Source organism: Euleptes europaea, chromosome 6, assembly GCF_029931775.1.
Source record: "Euleptes europaea isolate rEulEur1 chromosome 6, rEulEur1.hap1, whole genome shotgun sequence".
Classification (NCBI taxonomy): domain Eukaryota; kingdom Metazoa; phylum Chordata; class Lepidosauria; order Squamata; family Sphaerodactylidae; genus Euleptes; species Euleptes europaea.
Window position 1 is genome coordinate 88,760,496 of NC_079317.1, and position 19,773 is coordinate 88,780,268.

The window sequence follows — 19,773 nt, forward strand, 5'->3', positions numbered from 1 at the left end:
CACAGTGGGTAGCCGTGTTAGTCTGTTTGTAGTAGTCAAAAAGGGCAAGAGTCCAGTAGCACCTTAAAGACTAACAAAAATATTTTCTGGTAGGGTATGAGCTTTCGTGAGCCACAGCTCACTTCTTCAGATCTGAAGAAGTGAGCTGTGGCTCACGAAAGCTCATAATATTTTTGTTAGTCTTTAAGGTGCTACTGGACTCTTGCCCTTTTTGACTAATAAAAATAGTGATCACCTAGAATTACTTCATGGTGGTTTAAGGATTATAGCAGGGGTGTTGAACTCATTCATTACGAGGGCCAGATATGACATAAATGTCACCCGAGTCAGGCCATGTGTACCATAAAATTTGATGCCAAGTACCAGAGATACAAACTTTATAGAAAACATAGGCAAAGCCAATTAATTATGTTACTTTTACTTAAAATACAAACATGCTTAAAACAATAACACTCTTTCAGAATTTTCTTTTATTTACCAGTCTTTGATAATTGACACCTTGGGACTGGGATGGGGGGTGGCTGCCTTGGCTGGTTCGCGGGCCGGATAAGAGCCTTCAAGGGGCCATATCCGGCCCCCGGAGCCTTATGTTTGACACCCATGGATTATAGTTTCAACAATTGCCCCCCAATTTGCAAAACTCTATCAATTGTTCAAACAGAACGACTTTATTGCATGGCCTTTTTACTAATGGGGGCGGGGGGAAGAGAAAAAAATTCCAGTCAAGTTCATAGTGATAAATCGGAGGTTATCAAGTGTTTGACTCACTGCATATATTACTGCCTTTGCTCTACAGAGCAGCTGGAATATATACGCATTATGGATATGTTTGGGGAGTCAACAGCAGACCACACTGGTCAGATCACTTTTCAGCACTGAGGCCCAAACAAGGTAGAGGGAGTACAGAATCAGAATTAGGCTTAGTCTAGCTAGAATTTTCTCTCTATTTAATAAATTAGTTCTTTACGATTGTTAACGTTTTGAACAGAAAAAAGCACTGCACAAACCCTTTATATTAATATTCATCAGATCCAATATTAAAATCTACAGTTAATATGCTGCATTATTAAAATGTGATGTATCTTTTGATAGCTGAATGAAAATGCCGGGGTCTACGATCTGTAACTTTTATTTTATTAAATTGATTTTAATTCTAAAAACATAACTCTGAGGGAGGGGGGAACCATGTAGACCACCATGGGGTTCTTGGAGGAAAGGTGGGATAAATGTAATAGATTTAAAATTCAGTTTTGTTTTGTTTTCTGTTGACCTTTTAGTATTAGGCAAGATATCTCTTGATATGTCTTCAAATCTTTTGAAATATAATTCTGTAGTAATAAACAGGATTTTTAAAAATACTTAAATTCAGTTGAATTAATATTGTACATAGGTTAACACCATCTGCTGAACTGCAGTGACTGATCATGAATCCAGTTTTGAATAATGTTTTGAATAATTACAGTGATGAGATTAAAAAGCTTAGGATATATACATCACAGCTTTAAAGCAACTTGTTCATATAGAAGAGGGCAATATAGCCAGAGGGGTTCATTGTAAGTAAGAGATTTTGAGGTTTTAAGGATGAATGAAAACTGCCCTCCTATGCTAGCAATGTTTCAACAGTTACTGTGAAGTAGGGTAGTTAATATATTGTGAACAGCCATATGTTAATAATCTTTCACTGCTCTCTTCCTTCTTTCTTAATAGCGGACTCATAGGCTTTACCATATGGACAGGAGAACACTGAACTCTTGATCTGACATAATGAAAAGAGAAATTGATCCCAATCATTCTCAAATAGGTTGTGCTAGCACCTGTTGTCAGGACCAATATGCATCCATTTTATTAGCATAACCCCCTACCATTTTGGTTTGCACTTGGCCAGACTGCCTTTGCTAGATCAAGCAAGATTTTATAGAAACTGTGCCAGCTTTTATGGAAACTCAAGTCAAAAATGGAGGTTGGCTTTTACCAGAAATGTGAGGAATGGGACAAGCCATTCAGCATGTCCGAATCTGAGCCCCCGAGACAACGGCTGGCTCCTCAAGGAAGGAGCCAGGAATGATGACCTTTAGCCAGATTAAGACCTTTAGGGGCTCTAAGCATTGAAAAGATTCTGGTCGTCTCCCCATATGCAACGCAAAATAAAAACAATACTGAATTGTAAAATAAGATGTAATTTTTCGAAATTACACAAAACCTACAGGTATGCTGAAATTAAAATAGGGTTTTTTTTAGATTTTCTTGATAGCAAAATTCTGAATAAGTACATCAAAGCTGACTCGACAAAGTTTGTCCGCTTCCACACACAGTAGGGAAACTGAATTCAGTCTGTCCTGGCACATTCTCTGAAGATTTTTTTTTCTTTTCAACTAAGAAAAAGATATTTTTGGGGAGTTCGTAATAATCAATGTTAGAAAAATATGTAGTATGATTAGGGTTGCCAGGTCCCTCTTTGTCACCGGCGGAAGGCTTTTTGGGGGGCGAAGCCTGAGGAGGGTGGGATTTGGGGAGGGGCTTCTATGCCTTAGAGTCCAGTTGCCAAAGGGGCCATTTTCTCCAGTTGAACTGATCTCTGTTGGCTGGAGATCAGTTGAAATAGCAGGAGATCTTCTGCTAGTACCTGGAGGTAGGCAACCCTAAGTATGATCTCTGCATTTGGAAATACAAACTGTATTCCATCTTTCACTATTGTGTCATGAAGATCAATGTGACTGAATTTTGTATTTCATTACATTGTGTGTATATTTAACAATGGAACTGCTATAGTTATCCACAGAGATTCATGCTCAAGTCAACAGGGATGTCAACTGGCTTTTGGGAACCTTGTGAATATTGTTCGTCATATAAATCCATTTTATTTATAAAAGAAAATCTACCTGGTAATTGTTTGTACACTTCACCTCTCCTCTTCATATGAGCCTGAAGTGTATCAATTACAGCATACTTCCAAAGGGTAGCTGTGTTAGTCTGCAGGAGAGCAGGTAGATTTGAGTCCAGTAGCACCTTAGATACCCTGGACTGCCAAAAAAACAAATCAGTGGGTTACAGATCAAATCAAACCTGAACTGACCCTAGAACAGGGGTGGGGAACCTTTTTCCTGCCAAGGGCCATTTGTACATTTATAGCATCATTCGGGGGCCATACCAGGTGTAGATCTCCTGGTGGGGTAAAGAGGCTAGGGTTGCCAGGTCTCTGGCCACAACCTGGAGGTTGGCAACCCCAGGGGAGGCCACGCAGAGAAGGCCTGGAGGGCTCCCCCGGTTCCCCCCCTTCCTGGCGGGAGGGCAGCCAGCAGTGGACCTGAGCAAACAAGGCGCCAGGGAGGTGCAGCCTGTGGTTGATCGGCAAGGGAGGAAGGAAGGAAAACAGAGAAAGAGGAAAAGGGAGAGAGGGAGAAAAAAATGGAAAGAGGGGATAAAGAAAAGGACGGAGGGAGAAGGACAAAGAAAGAGACAGAAAGAGAGGGAGAGAGAAAAGCTTTCCCCACACACACACACACACATGCCGGCCCCACGTGACCTGACACCAGGCTCCATGCCCTCCCCGCCCCAGAGTCCACAAAAGGCCCCCTGAAGCCCGATCGGCTCCTGCGTGCATGCTCTGCCACCGGGAGCCGCGGGCCTCTTCCCCCCCTCGCTGCCCAACAGCCGACAGGCAGCAAGAGGGGCTTACAGTGTGCCACAGTGGCTATAGGGGGCAACCTTGGGGGAAGCGTCCCTCTCCCTCCTCTCGCCGGCCAACAGCCGTCAGTCGGTGAGAGGAGGTCCAAAGGGCACCACAGCACCCCTGCAAGCCATGGCCCCAGGAACACCCTCAGGGAGGGCCGCCCTATGCTGAGCCTCCATGGCGGGGCCCCAGAGTCCCAAGGGCCACAAAAAATGTCCTCGGGGCCGCATACGGCCCCCGGGCCTGAGGTTCCCCATCCCTGCCCTAGAAGCTAAAATGACTAAACTGAGGCTGTCGTTATTTTGGTCACATTATGAGAAGACAAGAGTCACTAGAAAAGACAGTCATGCTGGGGAAAGTTGAGGGCAGCAGGAAGAGAGGAAGACCCAACAAGAGATGGATGGACTCAATAAAGGAAGCCACAGCCCTCAATTTGCAAGACCTGAGCAAGGATGTCAAAGACAGGACATTTTGGAGGACATTGATTCATAGGGTCACCATGAGTCGGAAGCGACTTGACGGCACTTAACACACACACAGCACCTTTTATGTAGTATACCTAACAAAGGGATCTTTGACTCTCAAGATTATACCTCAGAAATCTTGTTAGTCTTGTTGGACTCAAAGCTAGCAATTACAGCGTAGGGAGAAGGTAAGTGGAATTGTCTCTAAGATTCAATGCTGTTTCTGGTGCACTGCCATCATTCCTGATTTGATTGCTGGACTGGGCTTCTTCGCAGTTAGTATCAGGCAAGATATCTCTTGATATGTCTTCAGAACTTTTGAAATCATTCATCAAAGTGTGTATGTCATCTGCTGATGATGGACAGAGATATGCACATGTTTTCAAATCCAATTCTTTTTCTTGGAGCTCTTGACTTGTGCAGTGAAAGTGTTATAAAAATTTCACTCCATGTGGTCCGCATGAATAGAAACTCTAGTTCTTGTATCTTGTCTGCAACATTTTCTGCCTCTTGGATAGCTTCTCTCTTTTGTGATTGCTTCAGCTATACTTGCTAATGCATCCACAATCTTTGAGCAGGACTCCAGAATTGCACTGGTTAACACTACATGTGCCTCCCACCAAGTACTAAGGAGAGATTTCAACACATGATCCTTACCCAAATATGTCTTAAGAACTGCCCATTGGTGTGCTGAGGCAGAGAAAAATCTGTAAAGTGACTGAACTGCTGGGGGAAAACATATTGCCGCCAGATAACAATCAACAGCACTGTGGCCAATGCCATATAAGAAAAAAGACAAATCAAGTACATATAACTCAGAAGAATATAACAATAATAAAACATACATTTATTGCAACACATGATAGAATCTGATTTCCTCGCATCATTTGGATGATTGGATCTTTGTTAGTAGAACAACCTGCTAGTTTAGGTGGGGACAAGTAATAAAAAGAGAACAGAAAATGGGGGGGGAGAGAGAGTACAGTGTAAGGAAGTCCAACAAAGCTCTGATTGTCCCCATGATTTCTACTGTGATGCTTTTTTTAAAATATCAAGAGAGAGCCAGCGTGGTGTAGTGGTCGGTGGGATCTAATGTGGAGAACTGGGTTTGATTCCCCACTCTCCCACATGAGTGGCCAACTCTAATCTGGTGAACCGGGTTTGTTTCCCTGCTCCTCCACATGAAGACAGCTGGGTGACCTTGGGCTAGTCACGGTTCTCTCTGAACTCTCTCAGCCCCACCTACCTCACGAGGTGCCTGTGGTGGGGACGGAAAGGGAAGGCGATTGTAAACTGGTTTGAGACTCCTTAAAGGTAGAGAAAATCAGGATATAAAAACCCAACTCTTCTTCTAACCAAGAATCCAGAGATGCCTTAAAGACTAACAAAGTTTATTCCAGCATGAACTTTTGTGAGTCAAAGCTAATTTCTTTCGATGCACAGGAGTGTCAAGAAGTGAGCTATGATTCATGGAAGTTTATGCTGAAATAAATTTTGTTTATCTTTAGGGTGTTACTGGCTGCCAGTTTAATTCTGCTGCAACAAACAAACCACAGCTACCCTGCTGGAACTGAAAACTGCTTTCCTTAGATGATCCTTCTGGCCAAAATTCATCCCGGGCTATTTTAGGATATTGTTTACTGCGGAGAAGCACACATCTCATGTTGGTCCAGTATTCCCCCTTTTAAGCTTAAAAAGGCAAAGGTAGTCCCCTGTGCAAGCACAGGGTCATTACTTACCCATGGGCTGACATCACATCACAATGTTTCCTAGGCAGGCTTTGTTTACGGGGTGGTATGCCAGTGCCTTCCCCAGTCATCTTCCCTTTACCCCCAGCTAGCTGGGTACTCATTTGACCGACCTTGGAAGGATGGAAGGCTGAGCCGGCTATCTGAAACCGACTTCTGTCGGGATCGAACCCAGGTCATGAGCAGAGCTTTTGACTGTACTGATTAAATAGACAAGTAAGAAATTACATCCAAATCACAAAGTCTTGTATGATATTGTATGGTATGTTCTCAGTTCTTAGGACACTGAGAGCCAGTGTAGCGTAACTGACAAATGGTTTCACTCATACTAGGGAATCTTGAGTTTAAATTTACACAGATATCACGTCATGAAACTCACTGGGTGGCCTTAGGGAAATCACTTCCTCTCAGCCTAACTTTTCCAAACAGGCTTGTTATGACAATAAAATGGGGGAAATCTGTTATAGCTACCCTGGCATCCTTTGTATCAGACAGTTCTATTACGGTATATTAAATTTAAAAACAAAACAAAACATGCTTATTTAACATGTTTATACTTCATCTTTCTGTGGGCACATTTTCAATGTAACTATTCTGAATACTATTAAATCTGAATTGGAACATAGGAAATACACCCATATATTCACCCATTTCAAATTTCACCAAATTTAAAAATAAAGCAGATAGGGAACGGGAGAAGCTGTTTAGAAAGAGTAGGGCAGCATCCCCTAGTGGTTTATAAGTAGAAAGCAGTCTTAAACTAGTGCTGAAAATGATAGGTAGGTAGGTAATAACCAATTTTTATAACCTACAAAAAGGAATGAAATCGAAGCTTTTCCTCCATTTTCCCATGTGTTTATGGATCATTTAATTGTTGGCATTTTCATATAGATCACTCAAGTTTGTTCCTAGAGTTTCTGTTCAGTACATATTTTTGGACCACAAACATTGGCTTGCTTATATATACTCTCTATATAAGCTGATTAGGAGCCCCGTGGCGCAGAGTGTTAACCTGCAGTACTGCAGTCAAAAGCTCTGCTCATGACCTGAGTTCGATCCCAATGGAAGTTGGTTGCAGGTAGCCGGCTCAAGGTTGACTCAGCCTTCCATCCTTCCGAGGTCGGTCAAATGAGTACCCAGCTTGCTGGGGATAAAGGGAAGATGACTGGGGAAGTCACTGGCAAACCACCCCGCAAACATAGTCTGCCTTGGAAATGTCAGGATGTGATGTCACCCCATGGGTCAGGAATGACCCGGTGCTTGCACAGGGGACCTTTACCTTTTATATAAGCTGATTACAAAACAGTCAGCGGAAACACAACACTGATAGGCTATTTCCATGTATACATGTGTTGACACTTGCATATGCTGTACAAGAAGAGGATGGTCAGTGGAAAGTTGTATCTATTTGCACCTTCCTTGACATCACTGTGACTTCCTATGTCATTTTGACTGAGAATACTAGGGAGACTACTGCTTTGATATACAGTCAGCGTTGCACATCATGAGTCAGAGCAGATTAGCGATTAGCCATTTATTGCAGCAGATTCTTTTCTACATCTCCTTGTGTAGGTATGGATTCTTAGGAGACATACGTTACAAAAGCAAGGCTAAAGGTAACTAACGTAGTCAATCAACCTTAGCTATGACAATCATACTTAAGGACAATATTCTTCAACATGCAAGTGTGTCAAAAATAACACAATAGAAGCAAATTAGATACAGAGGAAGGTATCAAGAGTCGAAGACCACAAATGGAACACAAGAACATACCTTCCTCTGTTGTGTTATTTTTGACATACTTGCATATTGAAGAATATTGTCCTTAAGAATGATTGTCACCGCTAAGCTTGACTGACTACGTTAGTTGCCTTTAGCCTTGCTTTTGTAACGTATGTCTCCAAGTGTGATGTGTTTAGCCCTACTTTGATGGTATTATAATTGTGACATTATTATATATTGTTGGCCACTGTGCTGTTTTCATTTCATTGCTATAGATCCTACTCGCCTCCAAACATCTGGGAAAGTACCTATGCTGGTTTAGAAGTGCTACCCCCCCCCCAACCGGCCTGAAATGTCTGAGCCGCCGAGGGCACTTTCACACAGGCCAAATAATGCACTTTCAGTCCACTTTCACTGCACCTTAATGATCGTTTGCAAGTGGACTTTGCCAGTTCACACAGTGAAAGCCACCGTCAAAGTGGATTGAAAGTGCATTGTTTAAATGATTTTTTCCTTTTTTCTTTCTCTTTATTATCAATATTACATTATTATTGCTTATCAAAATATATTAAATGAGGGGAAAGTATAACACTAATTAACATGACATTAACATTAATAATAACGACTTATAAGGATTAGAAAATATTAATACAAAGGAGATACTAGATATTTGTAGGGAGGGAGGAAGTCGGTGGGGAAGTCAATTGTAACTAATTATATTTAATACTGAAGACATACACCTGATAATTTTTTAATTCTTTATTGACTCAAAGATTGGTATATAGGATGTATTGTCAAATGAGATGTACAGCAATTATTGGAAAACAATAAAAATATATATATATATAAAAAGAAGAAAGTGCATTGTTTGGGCTGTGTGACAAACAGAGCGAAGCCACCTGTTAACAAGTGGAGGGGGAGGGCACGGAGAGAGATGGGACTCGGGGTGGGGGAGACGCGGCCGGAGGAGGGTCCGGCGGGGAGGCAGCTGGAGCGCCCTTGAAGCCAGACCCGCGTCCAGCGCGCAGCGTTCTCCTCCGTCGCGCACGCGCGGTCGTCCCGATCCGTGGCCAGCCCCGCTTCTATTCCCCGGCTTCTATTGCCCAGCGCTGGCGTGGACGGTTACTTCCGCCTTCGTCCAAAGCCTCCCCCTTTTATTTCTCCCCAAGGGTTCAGTGGGGTTTCGACCCTAAGCGTGTTTTGCATGGAAATCCCCCCACCCCACCCCTTGCATTGGGCTTTAAAGAGCCAGAGCCTCTGGTTCAAGTGTAGGGTTGCCAACTTGCAAGTACTACCGAAGAAAAACGAGGCTCTGTGCTGTATAGTAATGTTTGCAGTGCAATATGATCTAAGTGTACTTACCTTGGAAAGAAGAATCCATCAGTCTATTTTGTATATTTGTGTATATATTGTGTGTATATATATATATATTGTTTGTTGTTAACTTAGAGTTAAGTATTCACTTGTCACCTTGCACTTTTAATATAATTGCATTGCATTGAGATTTGTGTGCTGGTTTTGTTTTCTAACTTGCAGGTACTAGCTGGAGATCTTCTGCTATTGCAGCTGATCTCCAGCAGATAGAGATCAGTTCCCCTGGAGAAAATGGCCGCTTTGGCAATTGGACTTTATGGCATTGAAGTCCCTCCCCTCCCTAAACCCCGCCCTCAGGCTCCGCCCCAAAAGTCTCCCACCGGTTGCCAATGGGGACCTGGCAACCCTATGGAAGGGGGGGGGGTTGTGCCATCTTCTGGGCATAGAGTAGGGGTCACTGGGGGTGTGGGGGGAGGTAGTTGTGAATTTCCTGCATTGTGCAGGGGTTGGACTAAATGACCCTGCTGGTCCCTCCAAACTCCCCAAACCCCTCCCTCCTCAGGCTCCGCCGCAAAACCTCCCGGAGGTGGCAAACTGGGACCACCTTTCAGCAAAGTGTGATGTCCTGTAAATTATGTACAATCTGTAAAACTGTATTTTTATTTTTTCTAAATTAGACTATCTTGGGAAGGGGGGGGATTATATTCTGAACAATGGTGAAAGGGGATGGGAATGGAGCAAAAAAGGTTGGGAACCGCTGGTTTAAGGCTGGGAAAGACATGGCTTTGGGGGAAAGTTAGTACCCGAAAAGCTGCCATTCAACTAGCAGCTTCTTCCACACGGGAGAGCCAGCTTTACTTCCACCCAAGCGCTGCTCCCTCCCAGACTAGGGGGATCTGTCATCGGAACGGCTGGCTCCTGGCCTGAATGGAGGTTCTTAATGCTCCGACCTCCTGGCAAGGAACCGTATGCGATTTCAGGCGACTTTTTGGCATTTGGCTGTCCTTTCCTCCTCCTAGGCTAGCGCAGTACATTTGGAAAGCCTCCCAGGTGGAGATTTGTAGGATGGCTGAATACACACGCTCAAACCGCAGACTCTCTCTCTCTCTCTCTCTCTCTCTCTCTCTCTCTCGCACACACACACACAAAAGAGTTTATATGCCAAAAGAAACACTAACTCAAATCGGAATTTCTTTTTTTATATATAAATTTTTATTATTTTTCTAAGAAGAAAAAACAAAACAAATTATAAAAAACAAAGAAAACAATAACATCAAAAACACAAAAATACAAACAAAGCACTTATACAACATTCAAAATTACCCCATACCGTATGAATTATAAAATACACAGTGCTCTAATACCCACCACCCACCTTAACAGTGTGTCCCACCACCAATAGACTTCCGGAGAAGTGTTTTGACAGTGTTTAAAATTATCTGATGCTATTATTACCATAAAAAACATCACATTGTGTCGAAAACCGGAATTTCGATGTATCGTCATCGGATGCTGGGGTCTGCAAAAGGCGTCGCCTCAACATTCTTGGAATCTCGTCCCAACCTGGTTTAAATCCAGCCACTGCGTTTTAATTGCTCGTGAACCGGTTTGACTCCCAATTTCCGTTTCTCGGTTTAATCTGGCGTCGGCGAAGCACTCAAGCGCCACCAACCGAAGCCAAGCTTTCGGACCGGGGAAACGACGGGAAAAATCGGCGTCGGGCAGGAGGAGAGTCCTCCCTGAACACAGATCAGGAATTTATCTGCACAGATTTTGTGTGTGTGTGTGTCCGAAACCCTCCCGCAGTTTGTCCAGACCGATGGCTGGGCATACGATCCTCCCAGAAGGTAAAGCCATTAACCAGAAGTTTAGAACGACAATGCTTTCATCTCTTTGTAAAGCGCTGCCGTCTGGAACCGGGCGGGGCTGGGGGCTGCACATGTTGACCCAGCCCTCCTCAAATCGCAGCAGCTTCACTGGTTTAAAAACAAAACAAAAAGCCCACAATTGCCCGGGGAGGTTTCGCCTTGGGTTTGCCGCTCTGGAGATGCACATTTTCCCCCATCAGAGTTCTCAAAACTCAACAATAAGCCCCCATGCAGAGTTCTGAGTTCGGGGGGGGGGGAGAAATGGGCATCTAGAGAGCAGCAAACCCAAGGCGAAACCTCCCGTGCATAAATGGCCAAAGCACCTTTGAGCTTCACTATTTCAAGAAACGTGGGGTAAAACGTAAGCACTTGCTTGACTCTGCCACCGAAATAAAAGTGCTTAAATACAAGCCGGCAGGGGCGGGTTTGCACACCAGCCGGCCGGAGAGGGGTGGGGGGAACCTTCTATACTTGAGGGGTTTCAGTTTATGCATATTGATGTGCAGGGCAGCAAATTCCATATATTTATGGAAATTCGATAGATAGATAGATAGATAGATAGATAGATAGATAGATAGATAGATAGATAGATAGATAGATAGATAGATAGATAGATAGATAGACACATATAAATATATATATATATATATATATATATTTCAAATTTTTGTTGTTTTACAAAATAGAAAACGGAAATAAAACAAAATCATTCTACAAATGCGATTCCTCCAATGGGAAACTCCACCAGGGGACCCTTTCAAACGAAAAAAAAACCCCTGCTACTTACATATTTAAGGAAAGAAATATTCCCTTAAAACGACTCAACAAATTGTTCGACTCGGGTTAGTTATTGAAAGCTCCACCGCCACAGATTAGGATTTTTAAAAAAATCAGTGTCGATTCCCACCCTTTGCTGCGTTTGTATTTTGCAAAAGATATTTTTCTTGACATAACGTTTTAACGAATAAAAAGCGGGTTACCTGTTCGGAAAATTAACGCTAGCCTTGAAAATATCTCCTAACGGTGCACAGCGGCATTCATTCATTCTGTAAATTATTCGGGAAGACTCAGGAGGGGGGGGGGAAACCCACACGCAAGGGAGGTTTTGCCGCTCTCTAGACGCCCCTTTCCCCCATCCCAATGTTCAGAACTCTGCCCGGGGGCTTATTGTTGAGTTTGGAGATGGGGGCAAATTCGCCTCTAGGGAACGGCAAACCCAAGGCAAAACTTCCGGGCATCCACGGCCCCGCAGGGCTCGAAAAGGAATTAAAATGCTGCTCGAATCCACTTTAAGGAGCCAAGAGGGGGGAAGCGCACGCGCGCACCAACCCCGGCGACGCTCGTCCTCCGGCTGCAAAACGTCCCTGCCCCTTTGGCCCGACGGGGGTCTTTGGACCGCCGCCCAATGGGGAAAGGGCTGCCCCCTCTCCCCCTCCTCTCCGTCCCGCCCCTTCGAGACCCCAGCCCCCGGCTCGGGGGGTCCGAGGGGATAGGCCGGCCGGGGGGGGGCAGAGGTGGCGGCGGAGGCATGCCCACCGTCCCTCCCTCCCCGGGAGGATAAATAGGAGCCGCGGGGCGGATGGCAGCGGGGAAGGGCCTCGGCCGCCCGTTGCAAGCTGGGCTCGAGGGGACGCGGGGCGATGCGGCCCCGGGACGAAGCCCTGCAGGCGGCGCCTCTCCCCTCCCCGGCCGGCCCCCCGTCCCAAGAGTGACTTTTGCCGGAGGGAGGCCTCGCCGCGGGGAGGGGACCCCGCCCGCCTCTCCGGCGGCGTCTCCCCCGGGGCCGGCCCCATGGACGTGCTGGGCCCCCTGGAGCTGCCCGAGGGCTCCCTGTGCTCGCTGGCGGCGGCGGCGGCCGACGACTTCTACGACGACCCCTGCTTCGACACGCCCGACCTGCGCTTCTTCGAGGACCTGGACCCGCGCCTGGCGCACGCGGGGGGCCTGCTGAAGGCCGACGAGCCCCCCGCCCGCGGCGGCCGCGAGGACGAGCACGTCCGCGCGCCCAGCGGCCACCACCAGGCCGGCCGCTGCCTGCTGTGGGCGTGCAAGGCGTGCAAGCGCAAGACCACCAACGCCGACCGCCGCAAGGCCGCCACCATGCGCGAGCGGCGCCGCCTGGGCAAGGTCAACGAGGCCTTCGAGACGCTCAAGCGCTGCACCTCCGCCAACCCCAACCAGCGCCTGCCCAAGGTGGAGATCCTGCGCAACGCCATCCGCTACATCGAGAGCCTGCAGGCCCTGCTGCGCCAGCAGGACGACGCCTACTACCCGCCGCTGGAGCGCTACGGCGGCGACTCGGACGCCTCCAGCCCCCGCTCCAATTGCTCCGACGGCATGGTGAGCGGGGCGGCGGGGGAAAGGAAACGCTCGCCCTTGACGCCTGGGATTGGCCTCTCCCGAGATGCGCGTTTTCCCCATCCCGATCCTCAGCCCTCTGCCGGGGGGGGCTTATTGGGGAGTGCTGAGGATTGGGATGGGGAAAACGCGCATCTCGGGAGAGTTGCAAAACCTCCCGTGCGTAAATGCCCCCCCCTCTCTCTCTGGCCATTCATTCATGGAAGGTTTTGCATTGGATTTGTCGCTCTATAGAGGCGCATTTCCCCCATCTGAATTCTCAAAACTCTGCACGGCGGCTTATTGTTGAGTTTTGAGAATATGGATGGGGGAAAGGTGCATCTAAAGCACTGGTTCCCAACCTTTTTTTTTGACCAGGGACCACTAGGACTTTTTTGTTCGGTGCAGGGACCCCAAGGTTCAAAATAAAAATTCCGAGAATTTGAAAATAAACTTTAATCATAACTGTTAAACATTAAACTTAGAATAATATTTGAATATATATTTTTATGATAGATAACTTTTAATTGAAAATATTAATTTATTATGGGTTTATAACTTTGTTTCGTGGACCTTAATTAGGTTCTCACGGACCCCTGGGGGTCCATGGACCCCTGGTTGGGAACCAGTGATCTAAAGAGTGGCAAATCCAGTGCAAAACCTTCCATGAATATCTCTCTCTCGCCCTCCCTCTTTCTACCTATCCCAAGCCCAGAGCGGCTGTCTTGGTCCTTTTATGCAGGGGAAGTTTTGCCTGGGATTTGCCGCTGGCTAGATGCTGACCTGGATGGCCCAGGCTAGCCTGATCTGGTCAGATCTCTAAGCAGGGTCAGCCCTGGTTAGGCTTTGGATGGGAGACCACCAAGGAAGTCCAGGGTTGCAGTGCAGAGGGAGGCGCTGGCAAACCAGCTCTGTGAGTCTCTTGCCTTGAAGACCCCATAAGGGGTCGCTGTAAGTCGGCTGCGACTTGACGGCACTTTACCCACGCACAGATGCTGTTATATTATTGCAAGTACTAACGTGCTGCCCTATCACATTAAAAATCCTGGTATATTGTCAGAGAAATGCCACTACAGGCTGGTTCACCTGTCACACTTCCTTTTGCAGAAATCACTGTGAACTTTAGAAAAGAAATACTTTACTGCCAATTTTCTGTTTCCTGCAAAGGAAGTGATCTCCATGTAGACAACTCTGTACAGAGCAGCCTTAAGGCTAAGAAGCAGGGCCTAAATTAGGGTCGCCAGGTCCCTCTTCACCACTTCCAAATTCTCAAAAACTCAAAAACAAGCCCCCATGCAGAGTTTTGAGAATTCGTTGTTGTTTTTTAAATAATTTTTTTTGGTGTTTTTTTAATAGGGTACAGAAAAAGAAAAGAGGGAAAATGGGAAAGGCAGAATCATTGGAATATAGCTGTTTCAGTGTCTGGATTGAGCCCCCATACACATTCTTAACCCCTTAATATCTGTTATAGCTAATCTTGTAGTGTCAAAGCTATTGGGGCTGCTAAATTAATCAACAATATTCCAAGTTTGTGATCGTTCTCTCACAATCCATTTTTTCAATAAAACTTACAATAGTTTGGGTTAATATACTCTCTCTTTGGTCTAAATCGACATCTGATTCTTTAGTCACTTATATGTAAGCATTTCTACTAGAGTTAAACATATCTGTCATAGAAGAATTGCCACCTTTGCCTGTGGTCATCCGTCCGAGTTTTGAGAATTCGGATGGGGAAAATGTACATCCAGAGAGTGGCAAATCCAAGGCAAAACCTCCCACACATAAATGGCCTCTCTCTTGCCCTCCCTCTTTCTACCTATTCCAAGCTTAGAGCGGCTATCTTTGTTTCTAGCCAAGCCTCTGTTCATAATGTGTGTGTTGTGTTAAGTGCCATCAAGTCGCTTCCCACTCATGGCGACCCTATGAATGAAAGTCCTCCAAAATGTCCTATCTTTGACAGCCTTGTTCAGATCTTGCAAATTGAGGGCTGTTGCTTCCTTTATTGAGTCCATCCATCTCTTGTCGGGTCTTCCTCTTTTCCTGCTGCCCTCAACTTTCCCTAGCATGATGGTCTTTTCCAGTGACTCTTGTCTTCTCATAATGTGACCAGAATATGATAGCCTCAGTTTAGTCATTTTAGCTTCTAGGGTCAGTTCAGGCTTAATTCGATCTATAACCCACTGATTTGGTTTTTTGGGCAGTCCACGGTATCCGTAACACTCTCCTCCAACACCACATTTCACAGGAATCTACTTTCTTCCTATCAGCTTTCTTCAATGTCCAGGTTGATTGTCAGGAAAGGAAACTCTCTCCTGCCCTTCCTCTTTCTACCTATCCCAATCCTAGAACGGCTATCTTTTTTTTTTCTAGCTGGGGTACTGGGCCTAATGTGTAAGATCAAGTTTTACCAAGTCTCCATGCTGGAAAAAGAATAATAGAATCCTAGAGTTGGAAGGACCCACCAGGGTCATCTAGTCCAACCCCCTGCACAATGCAGGGAATTCACAACTGCCTCCCACACACACACCCAGTGACCCCTACTCCATGCCCAGAAGATGGCCAAGATGCCCTCCCTCTCATGAACTGCCTAAGGTCATAGAATCAGCATTGCTGACAGATGGGGCACCAGTTTCTGCCAGCCGTTCACGAGTTAAAAGAGGGCAACTAATACGCTTGGTGGTATTTTCCTTGCTATTTGATCCCAGCAAGGAGATTGAGAAATTTTCTTCTAAGCGTTTCCTTGAACTTTAATTTTGGCTTCAGAAGCTAGTTTCACTGTGAGGAGTAAACCCGCTGACATGTGCCAAATTGCTCTTCTCTCACCTCTGAGTAAGCGAAATCCGCCAGCTTGAGAACCGGGCCCTCAGGTCAGATGGTGTAATTTCTAGTAGGCTTGAGCTCCTGTTGTTTTCTTAAGACCTTAGCAGTCCAATCCGATGGGTTTAGCCAGGTGTAACTCTGTTTAGGATTGCGCTGTAAACCACCCATCCATCGAACAGAGTAGGAGTTGATTTGTGTGAATACGCATGCAATTGTACTTCAAGGAGATTGCGCACTAGTAGGCAAGGCTAGGGGAAAAGGTAATTTTATTCTTAAGCCAAGGAGAACAGGGACTGCTTCTTTCTGTCACCTGAGACTGGAATTCTGTTCTGCCCCCAGGAGAGAGGGGGACCCTCTCCTGCAGCCTGGGGAATGGGAGGGCTTTTTGGTGTTCTGAGTTCTAGAAAAGAGATGCCCTAATCTTTGTTCCTGAGACATGCAAATAAGAGGAATAGTTAATTCCTTGTGAAATTAGTTAGAGAAGCAAATGTACTTACATTTGTTTGTCATTCCTCTCCTCCACGACAGCATGTTTAATAAAGATGGATTTTTTGAGACAGTGGATGATAGTTAATATTACATCCTGATCTCATTTCTTCCCTCCATTATATGAATAGAGGTAGTCCACAAATGGTTATTATATCAGTGCATAGCTGAAAAGGACAGCCTTGTGTAGGGAGGACATACAATAGTTTGGTACAAAGGCAGTGTGGAACAGGTGTTATTTGGTCATATCTTTGGGACTATAGTGGAGTTGTTAGAACTGTGTGTGTGTATAAAGTGCCGTCAAGTCGCAGCCGACTTATGCCGACCCCTTTTGGGGTTTTCATGGCAAGAGACTAGCAGAGGTGGTTTGCCAGTGCCTTCCTCTGCACAGCAACCCTGGTATTCCTTGGTGGTCTCCCATCCAAATACTAACCGGGGCTGACCCTGCTTAGCTTCTGAGATCTGATGAGATCAGGCTAGCTGTAGGTAGACTTTTTTGCAATTGACCCTAGCTAGATCTGAGCAAGGCTGTCAAAGACAGGACATTTTGGAGGACTTTGATTCATAGGGTCGCCATCAGTCGGAAGCGACTTGACGGCACTTAACACAAACACAGCAGTGAAATACAAAACAGTGAAGCTTATCCCTCTATTGTCTTTGTGGTTGGAGAAGCATTGCCACAAACAGCGCATGTGTTAGCTGGGGTGGAGAAAGCCAAAGATGGATGGTGTATATGAGCATGTGCATGAAAGAAAGATTGGGGGTAGAAAGAGATGGGCAGGTAAGGAGATGTAAGAGAGAAAGAGGGAACTGAGTCTGTTCTTTGGGAGGTCCTGGGGAAGGATTGTGTGTGGTACACTTCAGCAGTCACAGTGTGACCTGTGGACCTCTAGTTTCATTACATTCCTTCTCTTGATGAATAAGCACGGCCAGACATTGTGGCTGACAAGTGCATTTAAAAAGCAAATAATGTGCAGTTGCTGAAGAGAAAACATTTTAACGGTAGAAAGGTGAGGGGTATTATGCCAGGAAGGCTGCATATCAGCAAATAGGCTGAAGGATCATAAAACTTTTCAGGTGACTTGACTTACCTTGACATGTGATATTTATTGTTACACTGGGCTTTTGTGCAGGACAATGCGTGAATGACAAGTGCATGGACTTAAATCCCCATGTACACACATCTGGTTAGTCTGATCTCATGTCTTGTGTTGTTGGGTTTTGCTTCCAGCTGGATTACAGTGGACCTCCATGCAGCTCCCGCAGAAGGAGTAGCTATGATAGCAGTTACTATACAGAAACTCTAAGTGGTACGTATCTGACTTAGAAGTAACGTTTAACTCACAGTTGAGATCTTTGCAGCATACCTGTGTGTGCTTTGTGCTCCAAGTTACTCATCCATGAGTATCCAGAACTTTCTATTTTATATGAACCGTATTTGCTATTTTATATTACAAGCTTGGAACTCACAATTCTGGGAGGGTGAAACCACTTGAAAATCCCAACACTCCCCCTCCCCCCAATCTGGTCCCGGCTGTTATAAATTCTCGGGGCCTTGAGTAGGTCGATTTCCACTGCCTTGTTCCCCATTAACTGATTTTCATCTGCTGCCCCAGCATTCTGGCTCTCCTGAACTATTTTCAGCCCTCATCAGGCTGTTTTTACATTCTTTTTCATTGGTCAATTTATCAAGTCTTCCAAATATGTAGAAATTTTCCTGGAGAGCCCTTAATAAATAAAAAGTTAGAGGCTGCTTCCTTAATTTATTCAAAACATTTTTTATGCTGCATTGCCCGTCACTTAGTCTGTAGGTGGCCTGGTTTTGTGATTTTTGTGTGTGACTTTTTTAGTACTTTTACATATGAGTTTTCCCAGGAACTGTATTCTTTATGGTAAACAATAATCAAAACATTGATTGGCCAAACTTGGATCTAAATTTTTAAGTGACCTGGCCTGTGACTGCTTTCCAAGGCTTTTATTAATATCTTCCTTGATCTTAAGTTTCATGGGGTTGCTAGAGAAAAATGTTCCTTTAATAGAGGTTTAATATGTAGAAATGGGCACCTGGTAAATAACATCCTACTAAGCCTCTGTTAAAGCAACAGGGCGTCTTTTTCTCCAGGCATTTGGCAACCCTAAAATTTCTCCTGAATTGCTTGTGAAAACCGCATTTAGATATTAGTTTGTGTGTGAACATTTTGGGGTCCTGTGAAAAAAACTGCTTCTCCTTGGTGTTGCTTCTCAGATTCACTGATCTCCTTGTCCTTAGATGCAAAGCAAGGGAAGAGTTCGGTTGTTTCCAGCCTGGATTGCCTATCGAGCATCGTGGAGCGGATTTCCACGGACACCTGTCCCACCCTGCCCCCAGTTGAAAGTGGAACCGAGGGGAGCCCTTGCTCACTCCAAGAAGGGGCCAGCCTGAGCGACACTGGGGCCCAAATTCCTTCCCCGACTAGCTGTCCTCAGCTTTCCCAGGACTCTACCTGCAATAGTGCCAGCAATCCAATCTACCAAGTGCTATAAAGCCACAGTAGACACAGCGATTGTGACATTGGCTCAGAGGCAGCCACCAAATCAACTGGAACCTGCCTTTGAAAGACTGAAGAAAGACAATACAGTGTTATTCTAACCACTTTTAAAATGTATCTAATAATTCCTAATTTCAAGCTTGTATTACTTTTAAACACACTTATTTATTGGTTATAAACAAAAGTTATTTAATTTGTATAGAAGGCAGAAGTACGTGTATCATGAAATGGCCAATGTTTAACCTGTGCTTTTAAAAAAAGGGAAACCGTGTTCTTGAGGGTATCCTGAGACCTTTTGGAAAGAAAGTTAAAAACGGTCTTTCATTGCAGTCCTGTCCACAATTAGGAGGTTTCAATTCTATTGACTTAAGCGGCACGTTTGCGGCTCTTCTCTCCAGTTCCCCTCAGAACCATACACATCCACATGCATAAAAGGTTGTGGACCATTTTTTTAAATACTTATTTTGTATACTTGTAAATAAGAGTTGCTTTGCAAAAAAAAAAAAAAGGACTCGAACAAAACATTTTTATTGTATTTAATGTTGCTTGGTTTGTCGTGTCAAAACTTTAACTTTATATATTTATACAATGTGAATGCTGAGAATGTTTGCAACAGTATTCTAAATAAAGATCCTTATTTATAAAACTGCTGGAGTTATTCTGACTTTGGCTATGGATTCTAGTGTTGCATTCAGTATGGTGACAGCAAAATGCCTCTTATTTAGCTATGCTGTATGTGTATAATTGCTGTAAGTTAAGAGTCTGCAACTTTCCATAATCGTAAAGTAGATGAGGGAGAAGCATAGGTGCAGATGT

The 19,773-nt window shown here is 44.9% G+C and overlaps 1 protein-coding gene across 2 annotated transcripts; it reads left to right on the forward strand.

The window, feature by feature from the left end:
* Window positions 1–12,577: 12,577 nt before the first annotated feature.
* On the forward strand, window positions 12,578–19,250 carry MYOD1 (myogenic differentiation 1). 2 transcript variants are annotated; one of them, XM_056851294.1, is made up of 3 exons: window positions 12,578–13,126; window positions 17,661–17,739; window positions 18,675–19,250. In XM_056851294.1, the coding sequence occupies exons 1-3, from the start codon at window positions 12,578–12,580 to the stop codon at window positions 18,950–18,952; spliced, it is 906 nt and encodes a 301-aa protein (XP_056707272.1). In that variant the 3' UTR covers window positions 18,953–19,250. The 2 variants fall into 2 exon arrangements, with proteins under 2 accessions (XP_056707272.1, XP_056707273.1); XM_056851295.1 differs by having other exon boundaries at window positions 18,699–19,247.
* Window positions 19,251–19,773: the final 523 nt, after the last annotated feature.

What these genes read in the sequence shown, in the direction of transcription:
- MYOD1 (XM_056851294.1), top strand. Translation starts at nt 12,578, where the DNA reads ATGGACGTGCTGGGCCCCCTGGAGCTGCCCGAGGGCTCCCTGTGCTCG. An exon ending in CCAATTGCTCCGACGGCATG is followed by an intron (nt 13,127 to 17,660) that starts GTGAGCGGGGCG and finishes TTTTGCTTCCAG; the next exon opens with CTGGATTACAGTGGACCTCC. An exon ending in CTATACAGAAACTCTAAGTG is followed by an intron (nt 17,740 to 18,674) that starts GTACGTATCTGA and finishes GTTGCTTCTCAG; the next exon opens with ATTCACTGATCTCCTTGTCC.